The 25028-nt window shown below is 49.2% G+C and overlaps 1 protein-coding gene across 6 annotated transcripts; it reads left to right on the forward strand.

The window, feature by feature from the left end:
• The first annotated feature begins 7867 nt into the window (after positions 1 to 7867).
• Positions 7868 to 24811, forward strand: TIMM44 (translocase of inner mitochondrial membrane 44). 6 transcript variants are annotated; one of them, XM_036315354.1, is made up of 13 exons: positions 7868 to 7996; positions 11626 to 11727; positions 14048 to 14218; positions 15170 to 15250; positions 15997 to 16125; positions 17667 to 17806; positions 18096 to 18181; positions 18852 to 18944; positions 19052 to 19176; positions 20605 to 20655; positions 22899 to 22988; positions 23784 to 23894; positions 24231 to 24811. In XM_036315354.1, exons 1-13 carry the CDS (start codon positions 7952 to 7954, stop codon positions 24456 to 24458), a joined length of 1452 nt encoding a protein of 483 aa, XP_036171247.1. In that variant the 5' UTR covers positions 7868 to 7951; the 3' UTR covers positions 24459 to 24811. The 6 variants fall into 6 exon arrangements, with proteins under 6 accessions (XP_036171247.1, XP_036171251.1, XP_036171252.1 ...); XM_036315358.1 differs by having other exon boundaries at positions 24257 to 24811; XM_036315359.1 differs by lacking the exon at positions 23784 to 23894 and having other exon boundaries at positions 24257 to 24811.
• The last annotated feature ends 217 nt before the right edge of the window (positions 24812 to 25028 follow it).

A 25028-nucleotide genomic window follows, 5' to 3' on the forward strand; every position in this document is an offset into this window, starting at 1 on the left:
TTAAACATTAGTCAAACCCCATAGAATGTGCAACCTCAAGGTTGACCCCTAGTGTAAACTATGGACTTGGGCTGATAATGACATGTCAACTTAGGTTCCCTCATTATAACAAATGTACAACACTGGTGCTGTGTTGATAGTGGGGGAGGCTAGCGGGGAAGGGGCAAGGGACATATCAGAAATCTCTGTACTTTACGACTGTGAACCTAAAACTTTTCTAAAAAATAAACTTTTATATTAAAAAAAGAATAGTCACTAATTGCTTTTTACATTAATGCCTATATTGAGAATCCAAAACTGTTTAGTAAGATGAATACATTAAATTTATGCATCCTATATAATAAAAGGCTAATAAGCAAATTGTCCCCATGAGTGGGAGTTTGACTGACCAGGAGTTAGATGTGCACTGACCATCAGGGGGTGGTGCGAAACATGGCAGGTGTCGGCGATGCAACGATGGCAGCAGGCGGCAGTGGAGGCACTGCCGGCCCGTTGGGCACGGATGAGAACAGGACCGCAGCAGGATGGTGGAGCAGGTGAGCGGGCAGTGCCAGGCCAAGGCAGGTTCAAGCAGAGGCCCTGATGGCCCCGCTGGTCGCCCACAGAAGGCAACCAGCAGCGGGGAGCGGGGCTGATGAGCGGGCAGCGCCAGGCCAAGGTGGGTGTGAGCATGGGCCCTGATTACCCCGCTGGTCGCCCCACAGACAGCGACCAGCGGTGGCAGTGGGGGACGGAGCCAGTGAGTGGGCGGTGCCAGGCCAAGGTAGGTGCAAGCAGGGGCCCTGATCACCCTGCCAGTTGCCCCACAGATCAGCCCTGATCACTGGCCAGGCCTAGGGACCCTACCCGCGCATGAATTTCATTCACCAGGCCTCTAGTCTATTCATAAAAAATCATGACACAAAGATGTAAATGTTATCATTAATGAAATGATTAATTTGTATACCAAAAGTTATACCTTACAAATAATAAGTAGGTCTTTTAAAAAATAAACTTTTGCCTGGCCAGTGCGGCTCAGTTGGTTGAATATCAACTCATGTGCCAAGGGGTCGCCAGTTTGATTCCCATCAGGCACATGCCTGGCTTGCAGCTTGATCCCCAAGCAGCTGGTGTTTCTCTCTCAGAAGGATGTTTCTCTCTCTCTCTCTCTCTCTCCTTCCTCTCTAAAATCAATAAAAACATTTTAAAAAATAAATAAACTTTTTATTTTAGAGCAGTTAGATTTACAGAAAAATTACAAACATGTTAGGTCGTAATCTTTTGATAATAAATCTGGTACCATTACGAAGACCCCATTTACTATTAATATTTCTCAATAGCATGATGATTGCACCACTTTCAATTTTAATTTATGACACAGCATTCCTGAAGGAGTAATAATATTAAGAAATTCGATGGCAAAATTTTCCTTTTCAGCATCATCTGTGGAATCAATGGTATCATCACTCAAATATGTGTGAAAATCTCCATCGAGTATATCCAAAATGTCTTCATTTAATTTTTGAATGTGCTCATTTTTTTTTTGGACAAAGAATTTCATGTTTAGATATATTTTTTTTTCTTTTATTGCTTAAAGTATTACAAAGGGTATTACATATGTTAGATATATTTTTAATATTATCTATAGATATACTATTTCCAAAGGTAGCTTCAATGATAGATCCATTACAAATCATTTCACAGGGGATTTCAATAATATCCATTCCTAAATGAAAACTGCTATCAAGTTTGCCATCTCCAACTTTTACTAACTATTCACTATAAGCAGAATCCTCTGATCTCATATTTGTTTTAAGAGACAATTTATTGAAACATCCCCAAACATTACAGTACTTTAAACTCGTTTGCACTATGGCCGATCCCATAGCATGCGGTACAATACTGAGACATTGTCGAAAATCCTCTCCAAGAAGGAGAACTTTCCTACCAAATACAACATTCAAATTCATAATTTCTCTGAATTCATAATTAGTAATCTGTCTATGGCATTTATAGCATGACTGGATGCCATGATGCATTCATCAATGAGAAGTTGGGCCTTTTTAATAGTTTTAGCAACTTCACTGTTTATATCGAGTCTAGAAATTGAAGTTTCATTTAATGGAATTGGTCATTTATATTGAGAATGAAAGGTTCTTCCACCGAGAAGTAAATTTGCAGCAATTCCTGTAGATGCTGTGGGTAAAACAGTACCACCACAACCTCTAATATAATGTATTAAAACTTTATTGTGGGGAGCTGCTATAGTGTTTTGGACAGGTTCAAGCCTTGGACTGATGAGAGGGCACAGTCCTCTCATTGCCATGTGTAAGTCCCAGCTTGGAGGGCAGGGCCCTCCCAGCACAATTATAGCCAACAGCTATAGTTGTAAGCTTGAACCTATGGTGGGAACACGTGGCCCCATGTGCCTGAGTGATGTGGGCTTGATAGAGTTCAGTTCATGTAGTTGAGTAGGATTGAAACCCAGGAGAATGTTGTAAACATCTTGGTCATGCCCTTACTTTGCCTCTTAGCATCTTCTATAAAATAAAGGCATGGCTATGGGGGTGGTCGCTGTCTCTTAAAGAAGCAGTGTCCCACCAAGACCCACATTTCATTCTCTTGTCTGTCTTTTCTAAGCCTTTCAGCTGCCCCCACTCAGGTTCACCCTTGGTCGTGCTGGCGAGGCACACTTTATAAAGATATGCCTCCACGCTCTGAGGGCAGGTTCCTGCCTCAAACCCCACCCTTACAGGAAACAGCTCAGGGGAGGGCGCAGCCGTTTCCAAGACAACCCCTGCAGGACTGACTTCCTTCCACTTGGTCGCGCTTCTGGCAGTGATGTTACACCCAGGGTTTTTATATAAGCAGATGCTTAAGTGACTGACTGACCGGTCAACCCATCACTATGATGCGCACTGACCACCAGGGGGCAGATGTTCAACGCAGGAGCTGCCCTCTGGTGATCAGTGCGCTCCCACAGCAAACCTCCTGCACTGGCCAACCTCCTGCAATCCCTCCCCCCAGCCAGCCTGCCCCAGTCAGCCCTAATCAGGACTGGGTGAGATGGCCCTGATCAGTCCCAATCACCAGCCAGGCCTCGGGACCCCACTGGTGCACAAATTTGTGCACCAGGCCTCTAGTAATAAATAAACCTGGAGTTATCCCTGAGTCCCGAGTTTCACAAGCCCCGGACCGTATAATCAAATCACTCTAACACTTATGAAGAGTGTGAGGGGGGCCCTGGCAGGTTTAGCTCAGTGAACAGTGCATTGGCCTGAGGACTGAAGGGTCCTGGGTTTGATCCTGGTCAAGGGCATATACCTCAGTTGCAGGCTTGATCCCGGACGGGGAGCAACCAGTTGATGTGTCCCTTTCACGTTGATGTTTTTCTTTTTCTGTCTCTCCCCCTCTCTTCCACTCTCTCTAAAAATCAATGGAAAAAATATCCTTGGGTGAGGATTAACAACAACAACAACAAAAGAGTATGAGTGGGGGTCAGCCCCCACTCCTATATTCATGCTCTTGTCTGATCCTGTATCCTTGAGTGTAGTCAAGGCCTAGTGAGTCCAGCCCTGCCAGCATGGCTCAGTAATTGAGTGTAGACCTATGAACCAGGAGGTCAGGGTTCAATTCCTGGTCAGGGCACATGCCTGGGTTGCGGGCTTCATACCCAGTATGGGGTGTGCAGGAGACAGCCCATCAATGATTCTCTCTCATCATTGATGTTTCTATCTCTCTCTCTTCCTTTGCCTTTTGCTCCAAAATCAATTTTATACACACACACACACACACACACACACACACACACAAACACACCTAGTGAGTCCATTTTAACTAACAAAATATGACCATTGTGATAGGTTGTCACATCTGAGATTAGATTACAGAAGACTGACTCTGTCTTGCTGGCCGCCTCTTGCACCCCTAATGGAAGCCAGCTGCCATGTTGGAAGCTGCTGGATGCCCGTGTGGCAAAGACTGAGGAGGGCCACTGGCTAATAGTCAATGAGAAAATGAGGCCTTCGTGCAACAACCAGCAAGGAACTGAATACTGTAATGGTCAAGTGAGTGATCATGGAACAGAACCTCCCCCAGTTGGACCTTGAGAAAATTACAACCTCACTTGACACCTTGATTGCAAACTTGTAGGACACCATGAACCAGAGGACCAGCTGGATGGCACCCAGATTCCTGACATACAGAAAGTAGGAGAACACACATACTTATTTTAAACGATTATGTTTTCTGGATACTTTTTTAAAGAAATATATATATATATATATATATATATATATATATATATATTTCAGAGAGGAAGGGAGGAGAAAGAGATCAAAACATCAATGATGAGAATCATTGATGGGCTGCCTCCTGCATACCCCCTACTGGGGATCAAGCTCACAACCTGGGCATGTGCCCTGACCAGGAATCAAACTCTGACCTCCTGGTTCATAAGTCAACGCTCAACCATGGAGCCACACAGGCCAAGCCTGGATGCTACTTACAAAAGTGCTCCAAGTGCCCCAAATAGATCCCTTGCCTCTTCCACCATGTGAGGTTTATTGAGGTATAATTGATATACAAAAACTGCATTTAATACATTTGTATGCATATTTAATGTATACTATTGTATACAATTTAAGGTATATATTTAAACATATACAATTTGATGAATTTGGACATATGCCATAATCAAGGTAATAAACATATCACCTCCAAAATTTCCTCCTATCCCTTTGTTTCTTGGATTTTTTGCGGGGGGCGGTAAGGAGGGGTAAAGAAGACCTAACAGAAGATCTACCCTCTTAACCATATCCAAGTGCACAATGCAGTGTTATTAACTATGGGCACTATGTTGCACAACAGAGCTCTAGAACTGATTCATCTTGCATATCTGAAACTTATGCCTATTGAACATCACTTATGGAACATTTTTGGCAAAATTTGAAACTAATTATGCTCTACCAATCAGTCAACTTCAGAATGTGGGATAGTTTTACAAGACAACAGGACTTCAAAATCATCAGTCTTGCAAGACTACCCATTCTCCCAATAAAAATAAAGGAGACTTTTCTAGAGTAAAGTAAACTGAAAGAGAGATGATAACCAAATGTAACAAGTAAAGCTTGATTGAAGTCTACATTTTGTTTTAAAAAGTTATAAAGAGAAAATTGGGGAATGGATAATGGTTTTATCTGATTGAATGTGAATTATTTAATTAATGATAATAACTGTCTTGGGGTGATAATGGCATTGTGGTCTTGTAGAGGATGCCCTTAGGTGATACATGCTTAAATATTGGAGGGGAAGAATTATGATGTCCACAACTCTCTTCCAAATGGTTTAGCAAAACAAACATTTTTTGTATAGATGTTCCTCGATTTATGATGGGGTTAATGTTCTGGTAAATCCATCATAAATTAAAAATATCATAAGTCAAAAATGAACTTAATATAACCTAACATACCTAACATCACTGCTTAGCCCAGCCCACTGTGACCATGCTCAGAACACTTACATTAGCCTCTGGTGGACAAGATCCTCTCGCTGCCACTGCCCAGCACCACGGGAGAATATCACTAGCCCGGGACAAGATCAAATTCAAAATTCAAAGTATATAAAAAAAATTTTTTTCAAAGTATGCATATCGCTTTTGCACCATCATAAAGTCAAAAAATTATAAGTTGAACCATCATAAGTCAGGAACTGCCTGTATATATTTCTATAAATATATCTATTTGTATATATATGTATAATAAAGAATGCTAAAGCACGCGTGGTTAAATGAATCTAGGTGAAGATATATGAATGTGTATTATATTATTCTTGCAACTTTTTTGTAGCTTATAAACTTTTCAAAATAAAAAGGTGGGAAAAACAAACCACTCTCATGCCTCCATATATGTTTCTCAAGCTGTCATCATTTAATCTTCTACTCACAGCAAAGATTCTTCAAAGGAGTATATGCACACTCCATATGCTGATTAAATGTTTAATAACTGGCCCTGCAAACAAACCAAAAGGTTTCTGATCTGTAGTCTCTGTTAATTCCTATGGTGTAAATACTCCCACCATGGCCAATTTCGAACTACTAATGTGGTGTCATTAGACACAGAATTGGTAAGCAGTGCAGCAGCACACATCGCATAGTGTTTCCAGCACGCAGATGTGATATATATAAATAACCTCAGCAGCACAGATAGTAACATGTAGTAAAATAATTAGGAAGTGTTGAGTTTTGAATATTTCTTATCTTTGTCTTAATATAACCCATTTGATCATAAGTTTACATATTCAATTTAAAAATAATGGCTGTGTTTAGCAATTGGCTCCAAATTTTTTTTTCCTTTATTGATTTTTAGAGGAAGGGAGAGGGATAGAGAGATACAAATATCGATGAGAGAAACATCATCGATTGGCTGTCTCCTGGACACCCCCCACTGGGGATCAAGCCCACAAGCGGGGCATGTGCTCTGACCAGGAATCAAACCAGTGACCTCTTGGTTCCTGGATTGATACTCAACCACTGAGCCACACAAACTGAGCCAAAATTTCTAAAAATGTGACAGTTGGCTCTCACCAGCCAGTACACACTGGCTTCAGCACACCCCTGTAAAAAACAACAACAAACTCAACCCACTGAACTCTGGTTTCCACAGCCACCATTTAACCAAAACCCTCTTGCTCAATTCACCAAGGACCTCCATATTGTAAAAGTTAAAGGATGATGGATAGAGTTCTGGCCTGGTCTGCTTTGCCTGCATTCTCCACTGCTTACCCCATCTGCCTTCTCCAAGGCCCCCCAGGTTCTCTTCCTACCTGTTGAGCAGTCCTGCCCTGTCTCCTATAAGGGCTCTTCTTCCTCCATTTTACCTTTAGGCCTTGGATATGCCTGTTTGACACATTCTCCTTGTGTGCCCTTGTCCGGCTCCATGGTCCCCAATCCAGCTAAAAGCGCAAACCTTCTTCTTAGCAAGTCTGCTCCTCTTGGAATGAAAACATTTCAAAGCCAGAGTGGCGCACACATATCTCTTGCTCCCACCCCTAGGTGGGGCTCCTGAGGGACAGCCAATACAGGTCAGTCCAACCCTGAAGCAGGGAGTGTATGTGCGCTCTTTCAAGTTCCATACACCTTATCACTATTTAATTATGCAAAAAGCTTCAAATAGGACAAACGCAGCATACATTAACTCCCCAAGACACCCTCCCTGCCTCTCTCTCCCCAGCCTCAAATAGCTTGGTGGCGGCATTCTCTCAATGGGAAATAGCAGCTGGCTTGAGCTTCTTCAGGGCAAGGTGTCTCAGTTCACACTGAATCGATGGAGGGGTGACCCACACCAGCCTGGTCTCGTCTGTTCTGGCCAAAATCGCCAGGAGCCTTCCCAAAGTGCTATACAAAAGTGGGCTCATTCGCTCTTGCTCTTGGAGCAACTCAATTGCCCATCTGGCGTCACCGTCAGTCAACCAGTCATTACCAGTGAGAGCCAGTCAATCCCTATCTGGCTGGTTCGCTGGCCAATCAGTCAGATTCCAACGGAATCTGTGCTTGTAGTAGGTCATTCGGCCCCTGTGTCCTTCCGGCCGCTGGAACCCAGCGAGTTTAGGGGGAACCTGCGCCGGACAGAATCCCAGCCTCAGGCTCCGCCCCTTCGTAGTCTTACCCACCCGTAGGTCTTAGCCTCCAGGAGCTCCCGCCCCCGGACCACACCCAGCGGCAGGCCCCGCTCTTCCGAAATCCTGTCGGAACAGAGGCCTCACTCTTCAGGAATTCCCCGCCCCTGTTAGGCCTCGCCCCTGTCGGAGACCTACCTCCAAGGCCCGCCTCCCTGGCGTTCTATCCAATCAGAGTCATTTTCTCGCCTCAGCATCGCTCTCAGGCCGCTTGTCCCAGGCCCTAGGCGTTCCAGGCTGACGCGACGGATGACACTATCAAGCCGCGCGGAGAGAAGGTCACACGGGGTCCTCCAATATGGCGGCGGCGACGCTGCGGAGAGGCTGGTGCCGCTGCCCGCGGGTGAGCAGACCTGTGGGGCCTGGGGGAGAGGGAGCTGGAGGATGGCTGATCTTAGGAAGCTCCCGGCCCACGACCTCTAGGGTCCCCTTCTCTTCGGGCCTTTGGCCCCCTCGGCCTTTCCCTGGTCTCCGCGAGAGGCGTGGGGTTGGATCGTGGGTCAGCTGAGGCCGGGGCAGGGAACCCGGAGCTGGGCCTGAGTGCGGGCGCCGGGCGTGCGGGGCGGGAACGGCGCTGCGCGGGGCTGGGGCGGGAGCGGATCCCCGTCCTCGCCTCCTGGTCAGCCCCCACGGGGTTGGCGCCTAGGAGAGAAGCCGCGAGAAGGCAAAAGCCCGTGGCTGTGTGCCTCACGTTTACATGCCAGGGCCTCCACCGAGGGCACCTCCTGCAGTGCCGCCTGGCCGTCCGAGTGCAAGGAGGAGCTTGGCCTTGCTAAGAACTTTGTCCCAGGAGTTGCGGTGGGGTCAGCGCGTGTAAAACCCACTCAGAAAATAGAACTTGATGATGCTGTTGCTTACCGCTGTTTTACGGGTTAGGACACTGGGGGCAGCCTGGCTAAGCAGCCTGCCCTCAGTCTGAGCTAGTGGGGCTGACCCCGTCCAAGTGCGACCAATTGGGCTTCCCGGTGGGACCGCGGTTCTCGTCCTTCCGTCCACGCAGAAAAGATTTTAAGGTCAACAAAAATGAAAGTAAAGCCAAGTGGGATTTCTTGAAGATACACTCCAAGAGAGCAGTGAGGAGCCAGCCAGCTGAGAGAGACAAGGGCTCAGACCTCAGTTGCTGGTAGTGCAGGAGGCAACCAATCGATGTGTTTCTCTCCCATGGATGTTTCTCTCTGTCTTTCCCTCTCTCTTCCACTCTCTAAAAATCAATGGAAAAATATCCTCGGGTGAGGATTAAAAAACAAAACAAAATGAGGCAAAGTATAGAAAAGCAAGCAAAAGTTTATTGACCGCAGCAAAAATATACTTACGAGTGTGCAACAGGGAAGGGTACAGAAGAAGTAATAGGAGAGCCGAGGCTGGGCTGCTCTGGCTCCCTGGGAAGTCAGAGAAAAGAGGGGGAGAGGGAGCCGTGGAGGAGCCGCCGCAGCCCATGAAGTCCCTTAGAGGTGAGGGGATACATGAGCGGGGGGTGTGTGTGAGGGGTGCTGAAGGGGAAGGGGAAGGGAATGAGTGGCACTGGGGTGCTTCCTGGACTTTCATTGGCAGGGGTTTTAAAGGCTGGGCCTTTAGGGGAGGTTTTAGAGGTAGATCAGTAAAATATTCATCAGCTTTTGCTGATATACCAAAATGAGATTTATTCTCTTAATTTATCTGTCCTTGGGTGTGGTTGGCAAATGGCACTTAATTGGATTTCTAGTAAGGTGATTTAAGCTATTTACCCTCTGGTTGGGGAAGAGAAGTGTAAACTGTTTACTCTTACGTGTCCTAGTTTTAGGAGATAGGATTTACTAGATCAGCGGTTCTCAACCTGTGGGTCGAAACCCCTTTGGCGATCGAACGACCCTCTCACAGTGGTCGCCTGAGACCATCGGAAAACACATATATAATTACATATTGTTTTTGTGATTAATCACTATGCTTTAGTTATGTTCAATTTGTAACAATGAAAACACATCCTGCATATCAGATATTTACATTACGATTCATAACAGTAGCAAAATTACAGTTATGAAGTAGCAACGAAAGTAATTTTATGGTTGGGGGGTCACCACAACGTGAGGAACTGTATTAAAGGGTCGCAGCATTAGGAAGGTTGAGAACCACTGTACTAGATGGACACAAACTGCTGTTTAACTGTCTCAGTTTCCCTATTCTGCTTCTCCTGGAATTTTCCTAGCTTTTACTATGCTATAACATAAAGCCGAGGTCATTCTGACTCCAGAGCCAGATTCTGGAGAAAGGAAAATATTCCATTGGAATCTGAGTGCCGGAGAAAGAAGTTGTCTTGGACTGATTTTTTTCATTGGCTTTGTCTTTTGAATCAGGGTTTAGAGCAGTGGCCCTGGAGAGTATTGTACTAAGTGAAATAAGTCAGTCAGAGAAAGATAAGTATCACATGATTTCACTCATGTGGAGTCTGATTAATAAAATAAACTGATGAACGGAGTGGATTCAGAGACATGGAAGTATGGAACAGAATGCGGAATCTTGGAGGGAAGGCAGGAGATGGGTGGGTGGGTGGGTAGGTGGGTGAGAGGTAATCAACCAAAGACCTTGTATGCATATATATGCATAACCCATGGACACAGATAATAGGGTGGTGAAGGCCTGGGGTTGGGGACAGGGGTGGGCTGGAGGGGGGCAATGGGGGGAAAAAGGGAACATAAGTAATACTTTCAACAATAAAGATTTATTAAAAAAAAAAAAAAACAAAGAAGAAAGTTTGGTTCTATCGGGCTATTGATATCAATGTGCCCGGCTCCATGCTGGGTTCTGGGATACAACACTGAACAGGACCTGCATAAGCCCTTAGGTTAGCAGCATCTTTGCCAAAGTGACTCCCTAAGTTGCCCTGCTTATAGCCTGATCCTGGACCAGGACATGGTAGGTTTATTCCAGGGTTGTGCCTGGTACAGTAAGTTATCAGTGTTTAGCTCTTTTTAAAAATTTATTTTAGAGAGAGAAACATCTATTTGTTGTTCCACTTATTTTATGCATTCATTGGTTGATTCTTGTATATGCCCTGACTAGGGATCAAACCTACAACTCTGGCATATTGGGACAATGTTCTTCTAACCACCTGAGCTACTTAGCCAGGGCTATCAGTGTTTACCTCTTAATGCCCAGGTCTCTGGTCTTACAAGGCCAGCAGAAGTGGGTGGGCTTGTGAGAAAAGACTGCTTGCCATCAGCATTGAGACTCAGCCTGCTTATTGTCAGACTAAGGGATTAAGTTGGGGATTTAGCCTTGTTCCACCATAAATTGACATTTCCTAGGACAGGGGTGGGCAAACTTTTTGACTCGAGGGCCACAGTGGGTTCTTAAACTGGACCGAAGGGCCGGAACAAAAGCATGGATGGAGTGTTTGTGTGAACTAATATAAATTCAAAGTAAACATCATTACATAAAAGGGTACGGTCTTTTTTTTTTAGTTTTATTAATTTCAAACGGGCCAGATCCGGCCCACAGGCCATAGTTTGCCCACGGCTGTCCTAGGACCAAACTGGTTTCCCCTAGGTTCAGAGGTGGGAAAGTAGATATGGCCCCTGGTGATGGAGATCCAGTGTTTTCTCTTCCCAACAGATTCCACTGGCTTCTCAGAATTTGGGAAGATTGTGGAGCGTTTAGCAAGTGGCAGTCATGGGATAAAAATTGGAGAAGGAGCCCTAGCTGGTTTAGCTCAGTGGCTAGAGCATTATCCTGCAGACTGAAGGGTCCCTGGTTTGATTCCGGTCAAGGGCATATGCCTGGGTTGCGGGCTCGATCCCCACTGGGGGGCGTGCAGGAGGTGGCTGATTGGTGATTTTCATTATTGATGTTTCTCTTCCTTTCTGAAATCAATAAAAATACATATTTTTTAAAAAATTGGCAAATGAGTCTCAGGCAACTCCTGCTTTTTTAGTGTGGCCTACTTACTTCCTAGTTACCCTTATCTGAATGGATCTTTCTCTTTTCTCCCCCAATTAGAGATGCCTCGGCAGTGGTGTCCAGTTTCTGTCCAGCCACAATCTAGTGCCACTACCCCGTGGTACCTATCAGATACGCAGGCCAAATGGAGAGCTGCCCCTGGTGAGTAACTCAGATCAAGCAGACAGAAGGGGAGGCCTGAAAAATCAGAGCTGGTTGACAACAAAGAGGGCTCCAGGATGTTGCCCATATTGCCAGGCATTCCATATCTAAAGCCTTGGGAGTTACAGAGCCTAAATGCCTAGTCTTCTCCATATCCCTAGAAGTGCTCAACATTGTCAGGGCTAGAACCCTGCCTCACAAAGTAGCACAATGTGTCAACTGATGGCTAGAAAGACGTTCTTTGTGGTTTCTACCAGTGGGTCCTTCACTGTGCAAGGCTATTCCGTTTCTAGGTGACAGCCTTATAAGCATTTGAGCAAATCCAGAGTGTCAACCATCATATCCTGGGGCTTAGTTTCTCTAGGCTACATCTCCCCCATCCTTTATGTTGTTCTTCACATTAGCATTTTCTAGAGCTTTGCCCTCCCTGTCACTCCCCTTCAACCACGCTTCTGTTGGTGCCTCACGGCCAGGGAGCAAAGCCCCAAACCTGACATTCTACCCCAGTCTGCATTGGGCAGCCCATTCTGCTTTCCAGGCTCATCTCAGCTGTTTCCATGCAGACAGCTTGTTTCCTGCGTCTGCCTTGCTCAGGCTTTATCTCCCTGATCCTCTCCTGGTGCTGTTACAGGCATGGGACCCCTGTGGCCCTTCCCTTTACTTGTCCAATCCCAACTGCAGTTTGTAGCCCCTGAGCGAGTGTCAGGGCTGCTGCAAGGTGGCATAGTCCCTGATGTTTTTAGAACTTGGAGTCCTGTGGAGAGAAAGGCTGATCAGGGTGCATCTAGACAAGACAGCAGCCTGCCAGGGTACATCTAGACAAGGCCAGGCCGCCTTTCCTGTGGAGTAGCCCTGAGCTTGTCAAAACTTTCCCTGGGGCTTGATGGGCCGGGGAGGCAGTTGCTCTTGAAATCGGTAAAGTGAGCCCCCAACCATGGCAGCATACCCAACACATTGTGGAAGTGGTAGGAGCAGCTGAGCACGCTCAGCCACTTCACTATGATTTGACTCTCTCACAATCATTCTTTAAGCATTCTCTTTTCTGAGCGTGCTCTTAGTTACATAAGTGCCAAAGCAGGGATTTAAACCTGGTTCTGTCTGACCCTGTGTCTTAAGCAGTGTACAACACTGTGGCTTGTTCCTGGAGCAGGGCCTCTTTTAGAGTCTGGCCTCTGGGTGTGTTGGGTGGAGGAGAATTTTGAGCTTGAGCTCTCGGTGACTGTGATCCTGTGGGCCAAGAGAGGGAGATTTGGACCAGTGTGCAGGCCTTTGGGTGACATGTAAGTCCCAAATGGGAACTTGGGAGTGGCCCCAAAAGCCCAGAGAGCAGGGCCCTGTGCCAGCCGCCTTTGAGACTAGGGGCCACAGAATTCTTCAAATTCAGTTTTGGGTCATGAGCCCCTTTGGTGTTGACCTTGGCCTTGGGTGAGCATGTTTGAATCCCCAGGAGGATTCCAAGCTGCTCCTTTTTCTTTTCCAGTGTTTCCTCTGTTGGAGAAGGAGCCTGGCATTATGTTTTATTTTTAATAGACTTTTTTTTTTTTTAAACAGTTTTAGATTCACAGAAAAATTGAGCAGGAAGTACAGAGAGTTCACATATACCTCCTCTCCCACTCTGCACAGTTTCCCTGTTATTCACATCTTGTATCAGGGTGGGACATTTGTTACAACTGGTGAGCTGATATGGATACATTATTATTAACTGAAGTCTATAGATTACATTAGGATCACTCTGTGTTTTACATTCTATGAGTTTTGGCAAATATAATCATTTGTATTCATCATTATAGTATTATACAGAATAATTTCTACTGCCCTAATAATCCTGTGTCCTGTCTGTTTATCCCAAACCCAAAGTTTTGCCTTTTCCAGAATTTCATAGAGTTGGAATCAGACTGGCTTCTTTAATTTAATAAGATGCTTTTAAGTTTCCTTTAGGTCTTTTTATGGCTTGATAGCTCACTTCTTTTTGTTGCTAAACTAGAGGCCCGGTGCATGAAATTCGTGCATGGGTAGGGTCCCCCGCTGGCACCCACCTTGGCTGGCCTGGCCTGCCCACACCACCATGGCTGGTCGGGGCCAGCAGGCTGGGGGCAGCTCCTGCATTGAGCATCTGCCCCTTGGTGGTCGGTGCGTGTCATAGTGACCGGTCGTTCTGCCAGTCATTCTGCTGTTCGATTTGCATACTAGGCTTTTATTATATAGGATAATACTTTGTTGTCTGGATGTCTGGACTTTTTAAATTTGTCTTGTATTGTTAAACCTGCATAAACAAAAAGGAGAAAATTAAAAATCCTTTATTCCTTTTACATCTTTCCAGTTCAAATCCTATTCTTCTGGAAACCGAAAAGGCTTTCTCTCCGGCTTGCTAGATAATATCAAACAAGAGTTAGCCAAAAACAAAGAAATGAAAGAAAGTATAAAAAAATTCCGAGATGAGGCCCGGAAGTTGGAAGAGTCAGATGCGCTCCAGGAAGCCAGAAGGAAATATGTGAGTCCCTTTGCTTGTGTCTCCCTCAGTGGGCACTTACTTTCAGAGCCAGGATTTTCCTGGTCCCAGACAGTGCATGGAGCTCAGTGCAGGTGTGATTGGGGGAAGAGCAGCTTTTGTGGAGCTGAGTTCACCTCAGTGATGATAGCTGCCTAGGGGACAAGAATGGATCATCCAGCTTTCCAGTTCTGTAGTGACATAGTACAGCATTGGCTTCTGGGAGCTGGTGAGAAATGCAGGGCCCTCTCTACCTGCTGGGTTAGAATCTCCAGCTCCAAAGACCCCTTGTGACCCCTCAAGCACTGGGTTTGAGGTGTGCTGCTCCTAAGAGCCTCCTGATCATACGTCCTCTGAGTGAAATGGATAGAATGTGCCTCAGGGTGCTTGTATAATTACTAATTACCATTTCCACCTCTTAACAAGTAGCTGCACTGAGTGGGGGTGCACTGCCCCAGGCCCCCTCCCAGGCCATGTACAAGCCCTGTTCCCTCTGAGTGTCCCCCCAAATCTCGCAAATAGATGTGACTACCTGTGTGGGGACTCAACCCAAGGGAAGAACACCCTTTTCATTAAAGTCGGGGTTGGGCTGAGGAGTCCTTTGGGGGCAGAGCAGGCTAAGGTTGGGTGGGGTGGCTGGGGTGTGGGAAATGCTGCAGTGACTGGTGACTGGGTGGGGGGCAAAGTGGGGAAGGAGAATACTGACAAGCTGACAGGCAAGACCAGCCCCTGCCACCCAGAGAAAGATTCATGACCAAGGCCTCCTGTGCTCATGAGGGTCCCAGTTGGCCTTCAGCTGCTGAGACCCACGGACCAGGCAGTGGGGTGGGTTAGAGGCGGATGGAGAGGTGAAGTTTGGGGAAGGTGGGGGCTGCTAAGAAAATGTTTCTTTGGTCTTTTGGCTCTCTGGTAACTGCTATATAGTAATTAAAGGAAACAACATCCTTTCTATAGAAAACCATTGAATCCGAAACCGTGCGGACAAGTGAGGTGATCAAGAAGAAGTTGGGGGCTATCACCGGCACTGTGAAGGAGGTAATGGCCTCTGGGTCCCCCAGTTTCCTGCCACAGCCCCCGTGGCCCATCTGTGCCTCACCATGGGGTCATGCAGACATGACTCGGGAGCTGGGCAGCTAATAAGGGGGGAGCCAGCCTGGCATGGTGGCTTCCAGAGTTCAAATACACAACACCCCTCAGGAAGGAAGGGAAGTCACACTTGCCCACCTGCCAGGCAGTTTACTACTTAAGTTAGAAGTGAATGGTCCACCAGCTAGCACATGAGGGTAAAATAAAGGTTTTATTCTGCCTGCCTAAAAACAGAAGGGGAGGGGATAGTTCACCTCCAGGGGAGAGTAGATACCAGGTTGAGATTCCCTGCCTTCCCCCCCCACGGTGTGGGGTCTTTCTTCTTACTGGTTCTGTTGTGGGCAGGATAGGGGAGGCAGGACTTTGCAGGTTATAGGCCCAATACTGGGCACACCCTCACTTTCTTTCTCACTCCCTCTCCCTGGACTGCTGCTCTTGTGGCATTCTATGAAGACTTGGGGCTCCTTCCCATTCTGGGAAAAGGCCAGTTGACCCAAGGGAACAGCACCCCAGGAATTGTAGGCAGTGTTCTCAGATGTGTGTGCCTAAGTCTTGGTGCTGAGGAGCCAGATGAGTTCAGAGTGCCTGTTCCCACCCACCCTTTGGAGGTTAAGGACTGGCCTTGGTTCCAGGGGCACCCCTGTGGGTCTCCAAGGGTACTGCGCTGACACCCTCTCCCTTTTCTGTCTCAGTAGAGTCTTGACGAAGTCAGTAAAAGTGACCTTGGCCGGAAAATCAAGGAGGGTGTGGAGGAAGCAGCCAAGACTGCCAAGCAGTCTGCCGAGTCGGTGTCCAAGGGTGGGGCCTTCAAAGCCCTCTCCCAGGTGAGTTAGATGCTGGGGCCTGCGTGGGCTCTGGCCCTCTCTGAAGCTGAGAGCCAGGGTTCCCACCTCAGAGCTCAATCCCAGAAAAGGCTGGCTGCACTGAAGGGAGTGCAGTGGGATTGGTGAGGAGAGCCCACTTGAGGTTTTAGGCCCTGCTGCCTCCTGGCTGGGTGACCTTCGGCAAGTCACAGCCCCTATGGAGCTGCAGGTTAATGCACTGAGAGAGCCTCTCGCACACTCTCAGCTGCATTAACTGAGAGTTAATTGCTACACCCTAAGCAATGTCCATAACCCAGAGTTCTGTTGCACTGGGGGTGACTGAGGTCCTGAATTCATTCCAGTAACAGTTATTGAACCACATGCCAGGGCCTCTGCTGGCCACGGGAGCCACAGAAGACAAAGTCCGAGTTCCGACTCTCAAAGGGTTTGGGGGGACAGAAAAGGGGACAGGCAGTTCCTGAGTGACATGTGACAGAGAAACACACAGGGAAGGTTGTAGACAGAGGGAGCAGGTCCTGTGGAGGGGTGCAAGTACAGTCTGCTTGGTATATCCCTCGCCACCTGGCATAGTCAGAGCAAATGCAGGGGTCTCAGAGGGAGGCCAAGGGAAAGCAGAGACCATTGGAACGGTCCTGCAGGCCACCCAGAGGACTTGAGGTTTTCTCCAGAAAGTGACAAGGAACCAAAGAAGGATATAGGTAGACCTCATAGATAGTGTAGGATTGGTTCTAGACCATTGACTAAAGTGAATATTACAATAAAGCCAACCATAGAAGTGATGTGGTTTCCCAGCGCATTCAAAAGTTACGTTACACTGTACTGTAATCTGTTACATGTGCTATAGCATTGTGTCTCAAATCACAATGTATAGACCTTAATTTTTTATTGCTAAAAGAAATACCATTATCTGAGCCTTCAGCAAGTTGTAATCTTTTTACTGGTAGAGGGTCTTACCTTTAATTTATAAAAAAACAATATGTGTGAAGTGCAATAAACTGAAGTATGTCTATTGGGTGTGGAAGAGGCACAGCTTTCCAGTCTGGACTCTGGTACCGGCACAGAGGAGTCCTGAGAGTGTCTTGGGAGGCCTTGATGGAGCTGCCCTTGGGGTGGAGGGAGGGGAAATGGGTTCGAGAGATTTGGGGAGGTGGACCCACAGACTTTGGGTCTGCTTGAATCGGGAGAGTGGGGCAGAGGCAGAACTTAGGATGCCCGCCTGGTTCCAGGGAGAGTGGGGTATGGGTCTCAGAATCTGAGGGTCATCTGGGTGCAGGGGAAGGCGTGTCTGCTGCTCCTGGAAGGGGAGGGGGCAGAAGTCAGCCCTTGGAGTCTCAGGCGTGTTGTTGTTAGGCCAGGTGGATGATGTGGGCCAGGTGACCAAAAGACCTGGGGAAGGGGAGGCCCCAGGGTACCATCGGGCCTGAGGTTGGGGTTCACAGCATATACTCCCTGACTTTAGACACAACTGTGCACCGACTGAGACTGATCTGTGGGTGTCAGGAAGGTCCCCAGTACCCACCCCAAGCTTTACTCTCCTCCAGGGGGTGGAGTCAGTGAAAAAGGAGATCGATGAAAGTGTCCTGGGCCAGACCGGGCCCTACCGCAGGCCCGAACGGCTCAGGAAAAGGAAGGAGTTTGCTGGAGAGAAGTTCAAGGAAGAGAAAGTGTTTGAGCCCAATGAGTAGGTACCAGGCCGCCTGGCCCGGGATTCTCCTCACTGCCTCCCCTTCAGGCTCACAAAAGTTCCACACGAGTCAGTTATTGAGTTGTTTTCTACTCCAGGTTCTCTGGCTCCCTTGAGAGAATTTGTGGGAGGGTAGGAGGTGGGAAGGGGAATGGAGAAGACAGGAAGCTGAGGGATGAGGATGGGGTCACCAAAGCCCCTGAGCTTGGGCCCTCCTCCCCACAGCAATGGGCCTGGGCCCAGTGACTCCCCAGCAACTGCTCACCAACCACCCCATCTTCTCCAGGGATGCCCTGGGAGTCGTGCTGCACAAGGACTCCAAGTGGTATCAGCAGTGGAAGGACTTCAGGGACAACAATGTGGTGTTCAACCGTGAGTGTTCATGTCACCAACACATGGCTGACAGCAAGGCTGTGACGGGACAGCACTCCTCAGGCTTGGCACAGCTGACCCCCATTTTACAGAGGAGGAGACTGGAGTCAGAGAGGACCACTGATTTCTGCAGGGTTACTCAGTGAATGAGCAGTGGGGCACTGGCCTCAAGGTGGCCAGTGGGCAGGGACATCGCCATTAGAGCTGGGTCACCCTTTTGGCCATTGTCAGAGCAAGGTGACTAGGCACAATGTCCTCCCTGATGATGTAGCTGTGGATACTGAGAGACACTTCATCATTAGGAAGGCCAAAAGGCCAGGGACCCTGGTGCAGATAGAGCCCAAGCCTACTCGGGGCCCTGGAGTTATCTGCTCTTGCTGGCGCATGGAGCTTCCCAGATGCTGACATAGTGGGGCCACACCATCCTAGAGGCCGTGTTTCCTTGTTTGCATCCGCCACCCCCACCCCCAGGCCCACAGCTGAGTGGTCTGCAGCCCCTGAGGTAGGTTGGCTGCCCAGTCTGCATAGCTGAGGAAGCAAGCTCAGAGTGGTCTTCTCATTTACCCCGCCTGTGCCTGGAGCAGTCACACAGACCACGAGGAGCTCCCAGAAGTCAGGCCGAGGCATATGTTTCTGGAAGGGAGCCCTGACCCCTGACCCATCTCCTCAGGGTTCTTCGAGATGAAGATGAGGTATGACGAGAGTGACAACACACTCATCCGGGCCTCCCGTGCACTGACAGATAAGGTCACAGACTTGCTGGGTGAGTGGGTGGCTTCAGGACCATCTTGCCCCATCCTCACACCGCAGGGCTGACAGCAGGGAGGGGTTCCCAGCACCCCTACTTACTCCAGGCTTGGCTGCCCCCAGGAGGTCTGTTTTCGAAGACAGAGATGTCCGAGGTGCTCACGGAGATCCTACGTGTGGATCCGGCCTTTGACAAGGAGCGGTTCCTGCAGCAGTGCGAGAATGACATCATCCCCAATGTCCTGGAGGTGGGTGCCCAACCCTGAAGGCCGGTGCTCAGGTGTCCTGTCCTCACTGCCCTGCCTTTGGTGTACCACCAACCTGAGACCAGATCAGAAAGTTCCCCCAGGGATGTTTAGCTAAGGAGAGTGTTTTCTCAGCAGAGATGAGGCTTCAGTCTTCAGAGCCTGAGCACCCCACTCCCAGGCCTTGTCCATCAAATACCTCTGAGAAGGCATCTGTTGCCCATAGCCCCCTCTGGTCCTAGTGGTGGTGGCCCTGACCCACGGTGTGTGTCTGCCTCTAGGATTCAGTCTCCCTTTCCATTTCGTTTCCCTCGTGTTCTCTGCCTGAAGCTATTCCTTGTGGCTGTCAGGGGTCAGGTGTTTGTCTTCCAGATGCTAGAGGCCTTTCAGGAGTCAGGGAGAAGCTGGCTGCTGGCTCTTGGGGTGAGCCATGAGGAGGGCTTGGGGGGATGCATGTGAGCTCCAACCAGATCCTCAAGACATGGAGGCCAGACCAGGGCTACTGTGGCAGCAGGGGGCTCTCTTCCCTCTTCCTGTAGGTCTCCCTAGGAATCCTGAATCCCATTTTCTGCTCCCCTTGCACCTCCTTTTGCCTCAGAAGTGAGGATGGGGTGGCTTGCTCAAAGTCCCACCCTCCATGAGGCCCCTGACCCTGTCGGCTGCCTTTTCTCTACCTATTTACAGCCCCCAACCTCTAGCCCAGCCAAACCAGGCCTTTGGGAGGTCCCTAGTAGGATGAAAGAAAAGTCCTCACTTCATGTGGATGCCTGTCCTCTCTGCCTGTCACCTCCTCCCACCAGCCTCCATGTGGTCCCCTCTCCCTCCTCTGATTGCCCAGGTCCCTCATGCCACTTTGGGCTGGGCTGGGCTGGGCTGGGCTTGGCAGAGATGGGAGTGGGGTGATTCCTGAAAGCAGCAGTCCAAGCTCAGGCAGCTTCTTCCACAGTAAGGGTGGCTCAGCACTCGGCCTACCTACAGTTTCCCACAGGCACCTGGCCCTCCCTTTCCTTTTCTGGGCTCCTCCCAGCCCTGATTCCAGGTTCCTGTGGAAGCAGCCCCTACTCCCCCCTCCCTATATGAGCCTCACCATCCAAAGCTTTATCCCCAGGGGAAGCAGAAAGCAGCTTCTCACCTCCTTGGTTCAATTTCCCTGCCAGGGTGAGAGCCTGGCATACTGCCACCTTCCTCTTCCTTCTACCAGGTCTTTGGAGACCCACCCTGGGCCACATGCAGAGGCTCTGCTCCCAAGGGCCTGGGGAGATGGCACTCCTTGCTGCAGCCTGACTCAACTTCCCCATCCTTCCTCAACCAGACCCCACCACAAAGGGGTCTGCTGAGGAAAGGATCTCATTGGAGAACATCCTTCAATATTCTCCTGCCTCAAAAGCCCACTCTCATTCTCTTACTTTTTTTTTGTCTTTTCCTTTTTAGGCCATGATTTCTGGAGAGCTTGACATTCTCAAAGACTGGTGCTATGAAGCTGTGAGTACTTTTCTTTTTCTCTATTTAGGCCTAAACAGAAATCAAGTTTGGAGGAGATCTGCTAAGCAGCTGGTCTGGAAAAGGCATGGCAGGACCTGGTGTCCTGGCTAAAGGGAGGTTCTTATGTCTGACATGCTCAGAGGCACAGATCCTTCTGTCCCTTATGCACATCATACCACATAACCTGCAAGACTCACCGAGGGCCTGGTGGCTGGTCCTTCTAGAGCAGCGATTCTCAACCTGTGGGTCGTGACCCCTTTGGCGGTAGAACAACCCTTTCACAGGGGTCGCCTAAGACCATCCTGCATATCAGATATTTACATTACGATTTATAACAGCAACATTACAGTTATGAAGTAGCAACGAAAATAATTTTATGGTTGGGTCACAACATGAGGAACTGTATTTAAAGGGCCAGAAGGTTGAGAAACCACTGTTCTAGAGTAAACTAGTCAGGAATGGTCCTTCCAGCTTGCTCTTTCTTCCCTTACTTGGCCTAAAGGATGGCCTGGGACTAGGGCAGCCCTCCTGCCTTGTCATCCAGAACCCTTCCTCCATCCTAATTCTGGTTTAAGAAGGCTCATAGGAGAGAAAGGTGATGATAAGAGAAGCATCTGAGTAAGGTGAGTTTTCAGTGTGGCCTATCTGCCCTGTTTTAGGTGGCCCTAAGTGACAGGAAGCAAGGTCTCATGGCCAGGATGGCCTGGGGTATAGGCTGGGGGCCCGGGGTTCAGGTGGAAATGGACAATGAATAACTCTGAGCTGCATTAGATGTTCCCCTGGAGCCAGTGGGTGCTGGAGAAAGAGCATTTGGAGGCCCCAATGGCCTCCGTCACCTCCTTTCCTGAGCCAGAGTCACACCGTTGTCCCCGTTCCATGGGGTACAGCTTGAACACAGAAGCAGTGTTCCAGGGTACACAAAGCACCAGATGAGTTCATTAGCTATTCTTGCTTCAAGATCCCAGAACACAGATCAAAATAGACATTGATAAAATTTCTTGCCTGGGGAGGAGCCATGGGTCCTGATGGGGTCCCAGGGCCACAGGCAGTGCTAGGCTATGAGGAGGTGGGTCAGGTGTTACACTGTCTGCCCTGTTCCTGGCAACCGCCTCATCTCCTCAGGGTTTCCATCTTCTCCTGCCACCTTGCCTTACCCTGCTCACTTCCTGACCTGTGTCTTCATGGGGTGTTTGCTTCCATTTTCTTTGTATTAAGCAATCCAGAGGCTTTTTTTGGTCGATTCTGATCTGTACCAGCTCAAAAATAACTTGGAAAAAGCAGAGAAATTGTTAGATTTTCTTTTTAAACACACCCCTGCATGGTGACTAATCCAGTAGTCAGTACAAGGTGTGTTTTTTTGTTTGTTTATTTATTTGTTTTTTTGTTTTTGCTTTGGAACCATTATGGCATGGCAGATTCTCTTTGCCAGAGAGCTGCTGGTGCCCCTGGGAACACAGCTGAGATTATAGCTGCTCACAGAGGTGTTTTTTAAATGTCATCTTTAAGAACCCCATATTTTTCTCTCTATTGGAATGTCTTCTGTTGTGGTTGCCTGTTGTGATATGAGGCTGCACATGTCCCAGAGGCTGTGTTTTGGGTGTGGGAATAGGCACGAGGGGATTAAGAGTGTCACTTTGGGCGCCACTGTCCCCGTAGGGAGAACAGGCCGCCTGCGATGGTCAGCTACCTACAAAGGGCTGGTCAGTGAGAACAAGGCAGTTAGTTTCAAAGCCACCCATGGGTTAGGGCAAATCCTAGAAGCGTTTGATTCCAGGCCAAGACTTGGAGTGAGATAAATGTGGGAGCATTTAAGATCAGCCAAGCAGGCCTCTACTTAACCCTGGAGTGCATTTCAGGTGGCTTTCCAGAGGAGTTACCTACTGCGCTGATTAATACCACTTTCATTTGGTGGTCCTGACAGCTCTGTCTTTATAATAAGAAGGAAGTGTGTGACTTGGGCCAGCAATGGGTGGCTCCAGCCTCTGTACTTGGACCCATGCTCCTGGCATCTGCTGCCCCTGGTGTAGCACACCCAGGTACTGTGGCCATTTCTGGAAGGTGCAAGAGCTGAAATCAGGAAATTCTGTTCGTGAGCCGCCTGCAGGAAGCATGTTCTGGGATGCTGGCACCTGCCCAAGGTGGGCAGGCATTAGCGGTGCACCAGCCCTCTCTTGTGGTGTGGCGCCTTGGTGTGGCTTGGTCTTGGGTGGTCCTCAGATGGGCACGTTGGCCTCTTGTTGCAGACCTACAGCCAGCTGGCTCACCCAATCCAGCAGGCCAAGGCGCTGGGCCTCCAGTTCCACTCCCGTATCTTGGACATTGACAATGTCGACGTAAGTGACTTTCCAGGTGGGCTGGGTGTCCCCTGGGATTGGGAAGGCATACTGATCAGCATGAGGAGTGAGCTCCCCATCCCTGGAGGAGTTCCATCACAGGTGGGCACTTTGATTAAATGATCTCAAGGGTCCCTTGCAGTGAAAGTTTTACATGGTCCTATGGTTGGAATATTCTCAGGAAAGTGGTAGGCATAAGGGCTACTGCTGCCCAGATATCAGGGTCCCAGAGTCCCCCAAGGTGATGGTATGCCTGCACCTTCTAGGAAGGGTGGGGGCTTTGTCAGGACTTCTCAGCTGCCAAAGACCTGCTCTGCCACAATCACCCCCATTTCCTCCCTGTTCTGGGCTAAAAGCATGCCAGCGCCAACCTCCCTCCCCCGACCTGTGTATGAGGTACCCAACTCTGAGGTCCTTTTGCGTGTGCTGCCCTCCCACCCCCCCACCCGGCACAGCCCCAGTCTGGGGACCAAGAGGCTGCCAGGGTGTTGGGAGCCCTCATGGGTTCTCAGAAGTTCAGACTCCATCTCACAGTAGAGGGTTTGGATTTGTCCATGGGAAGGGTTTCCTGGGAAATGCCTACACAGAAACAGGCCAGCAGGAGGTGACAGGCTTGGAGTACTGATTGGGGTGGCTCCTCGGAGTCCCGCCAGGGTGATGAGTTGAAATGTTGAGGTGCCCTGCTCCTCCTGGCAGCATCCCAGGACACGGGGGTCTCCATATCAAGGGGAGCAACAGGGAATTGGTGGGGGACTGTTCAGTGATACCCATCCACCCCATTGGCTCCCCCCACAGCTGGCCATGGGCAAGATGATGGAGCAGGGCCCCGTGCTGATTGTCACTTTCCACGCCCAGCTGGTGATGGTGATCAAGAACGCCAAAGGCGAGGTGGTCGAGGGCAACCCGGTGAGTGAGTGAGGGAGGGGGCTAGACAGGGCAGACAGCCAGCCCAGGACCAGTTGGATGGCAGTGGCCAGCCACCTACACAGGTGGCAGTTCAGAGCCAGGAAGTTCTGTGGCTGGGAGGGGACAGCAGGATGGCACCTTGAGAAGTCCCAGGGCCTGTTTTGGGTCTGGTAGAGGTCAGAAGGCGACTGACTTGTCCAGTTTTACCAAGTCCTGAGTTTTAGCCTCTGTCCCAGCCTCTGTTCTGGACCCCAGACCCACACTCCAACACCTCTCCCTGGTCCCCCATGTCCTGACCTGGCAGCTTCATTCTGCTGTGCTGCTCTCTGCCTCCAGGCCCATACCCATTCCCACTCCTGCAGGACAAGGTGTTACGCATGCTGTACGTGTGGGCACTGTGCCGGGACCAGGATGAGCTCAACCCATATGCGGCCTGGCGGCTCCTGGACATCTCCGCTTCCAGTACAGAGCAGGTCCTCTGAGCTTGGCAGCCACGACCGGAGGTTCCAGGCTGTACATCGCAGGGCAGCTGCACAGGGTGGCAATGTCCACCTGTGGCAGTAGACCTCTGGGGACGACTGTCAGCTCTGGACTGCTCTCTGCTAGGGTGGTTGTAGAACCAGCTGGACCGGGAATGGCCAGCAGCTGTAGAGGGCTGCTCCCCACAGTGCCAGCCCCTGACCCCCTCTGCTGCTCGGGCTGCTGGCAGGGAGTCAACACGGCGCACTGGCCAGACAATGCCAAGAGGAAGAGGCTCTGGCCCAGGGACTCCTGGGGACAGGTGGTGGGGCCCACTGGCCATATCATCGGGGCCGTTTTAGCTTCATTTAAAAAAATAAAAATTTAACAGTGCCCTTATTAACCTGTATGACTGAGATTTGGAAGTGATAATAAAACACCAAAGTGCAGGAGAGCAACTTGAGTGGTCTGAGATGTCTGTCACTGGTGTGGCTGAGTGGGCAAGATGGTCACGGGAAGCAGTCAAGGTCACTGAAGAAACTGTGGACCTAGAAGGACCTTGTCTGGTTAGGACCCTGCACTCCTGGGGGTGGGGGTGGGGGTACCAGTGAGAAGAAAAGCGAGGGAGTTTTTCCATGAACTAACTGTCTGGGGGTTGGGGTCCCTAGGGCTGAG

Source organism: Myotis myotis, unplaced genomic scaffold (assembly GCF_014108235.1).
Source record: "Myotis myotis isolate mMyoMyo1 unplaced genomic scaffold, mMyoMyo1.p scaffold_m19_p_6, whole genome shotgun sequence".
NCBI classification, from domain to species: domain Eukaryota; kingdom Metazoa; phylum Chordata; class Mammalia; order Chiroptera; family Vespertilionidae; genus Myotis; species Myotis myotis.

Coding starts and splice junctions, on each gene's coding strand:
- TIMM44 (XM_036315354.1), top strand. CDS start 7,952: ATGGCGGCGGCGACGCTGCGGAGAGGCTGGTGCCGCTGCCCGCGG. Junction 16,126..17,666: donor CCTTCAAAGCCCTCTCCCAG/GTGAGTTAGATG, acceptor ACTCTCCTCCAG/GGGGTGGAGTCAGTGAAAAA. Junction 22,989..23,783: donor TGGACATTGACAATGTCGAC/GTAAGTGACTTT, acceptor CTCCCCCCACAG/CTGGCCATGGGCAAGATGAT.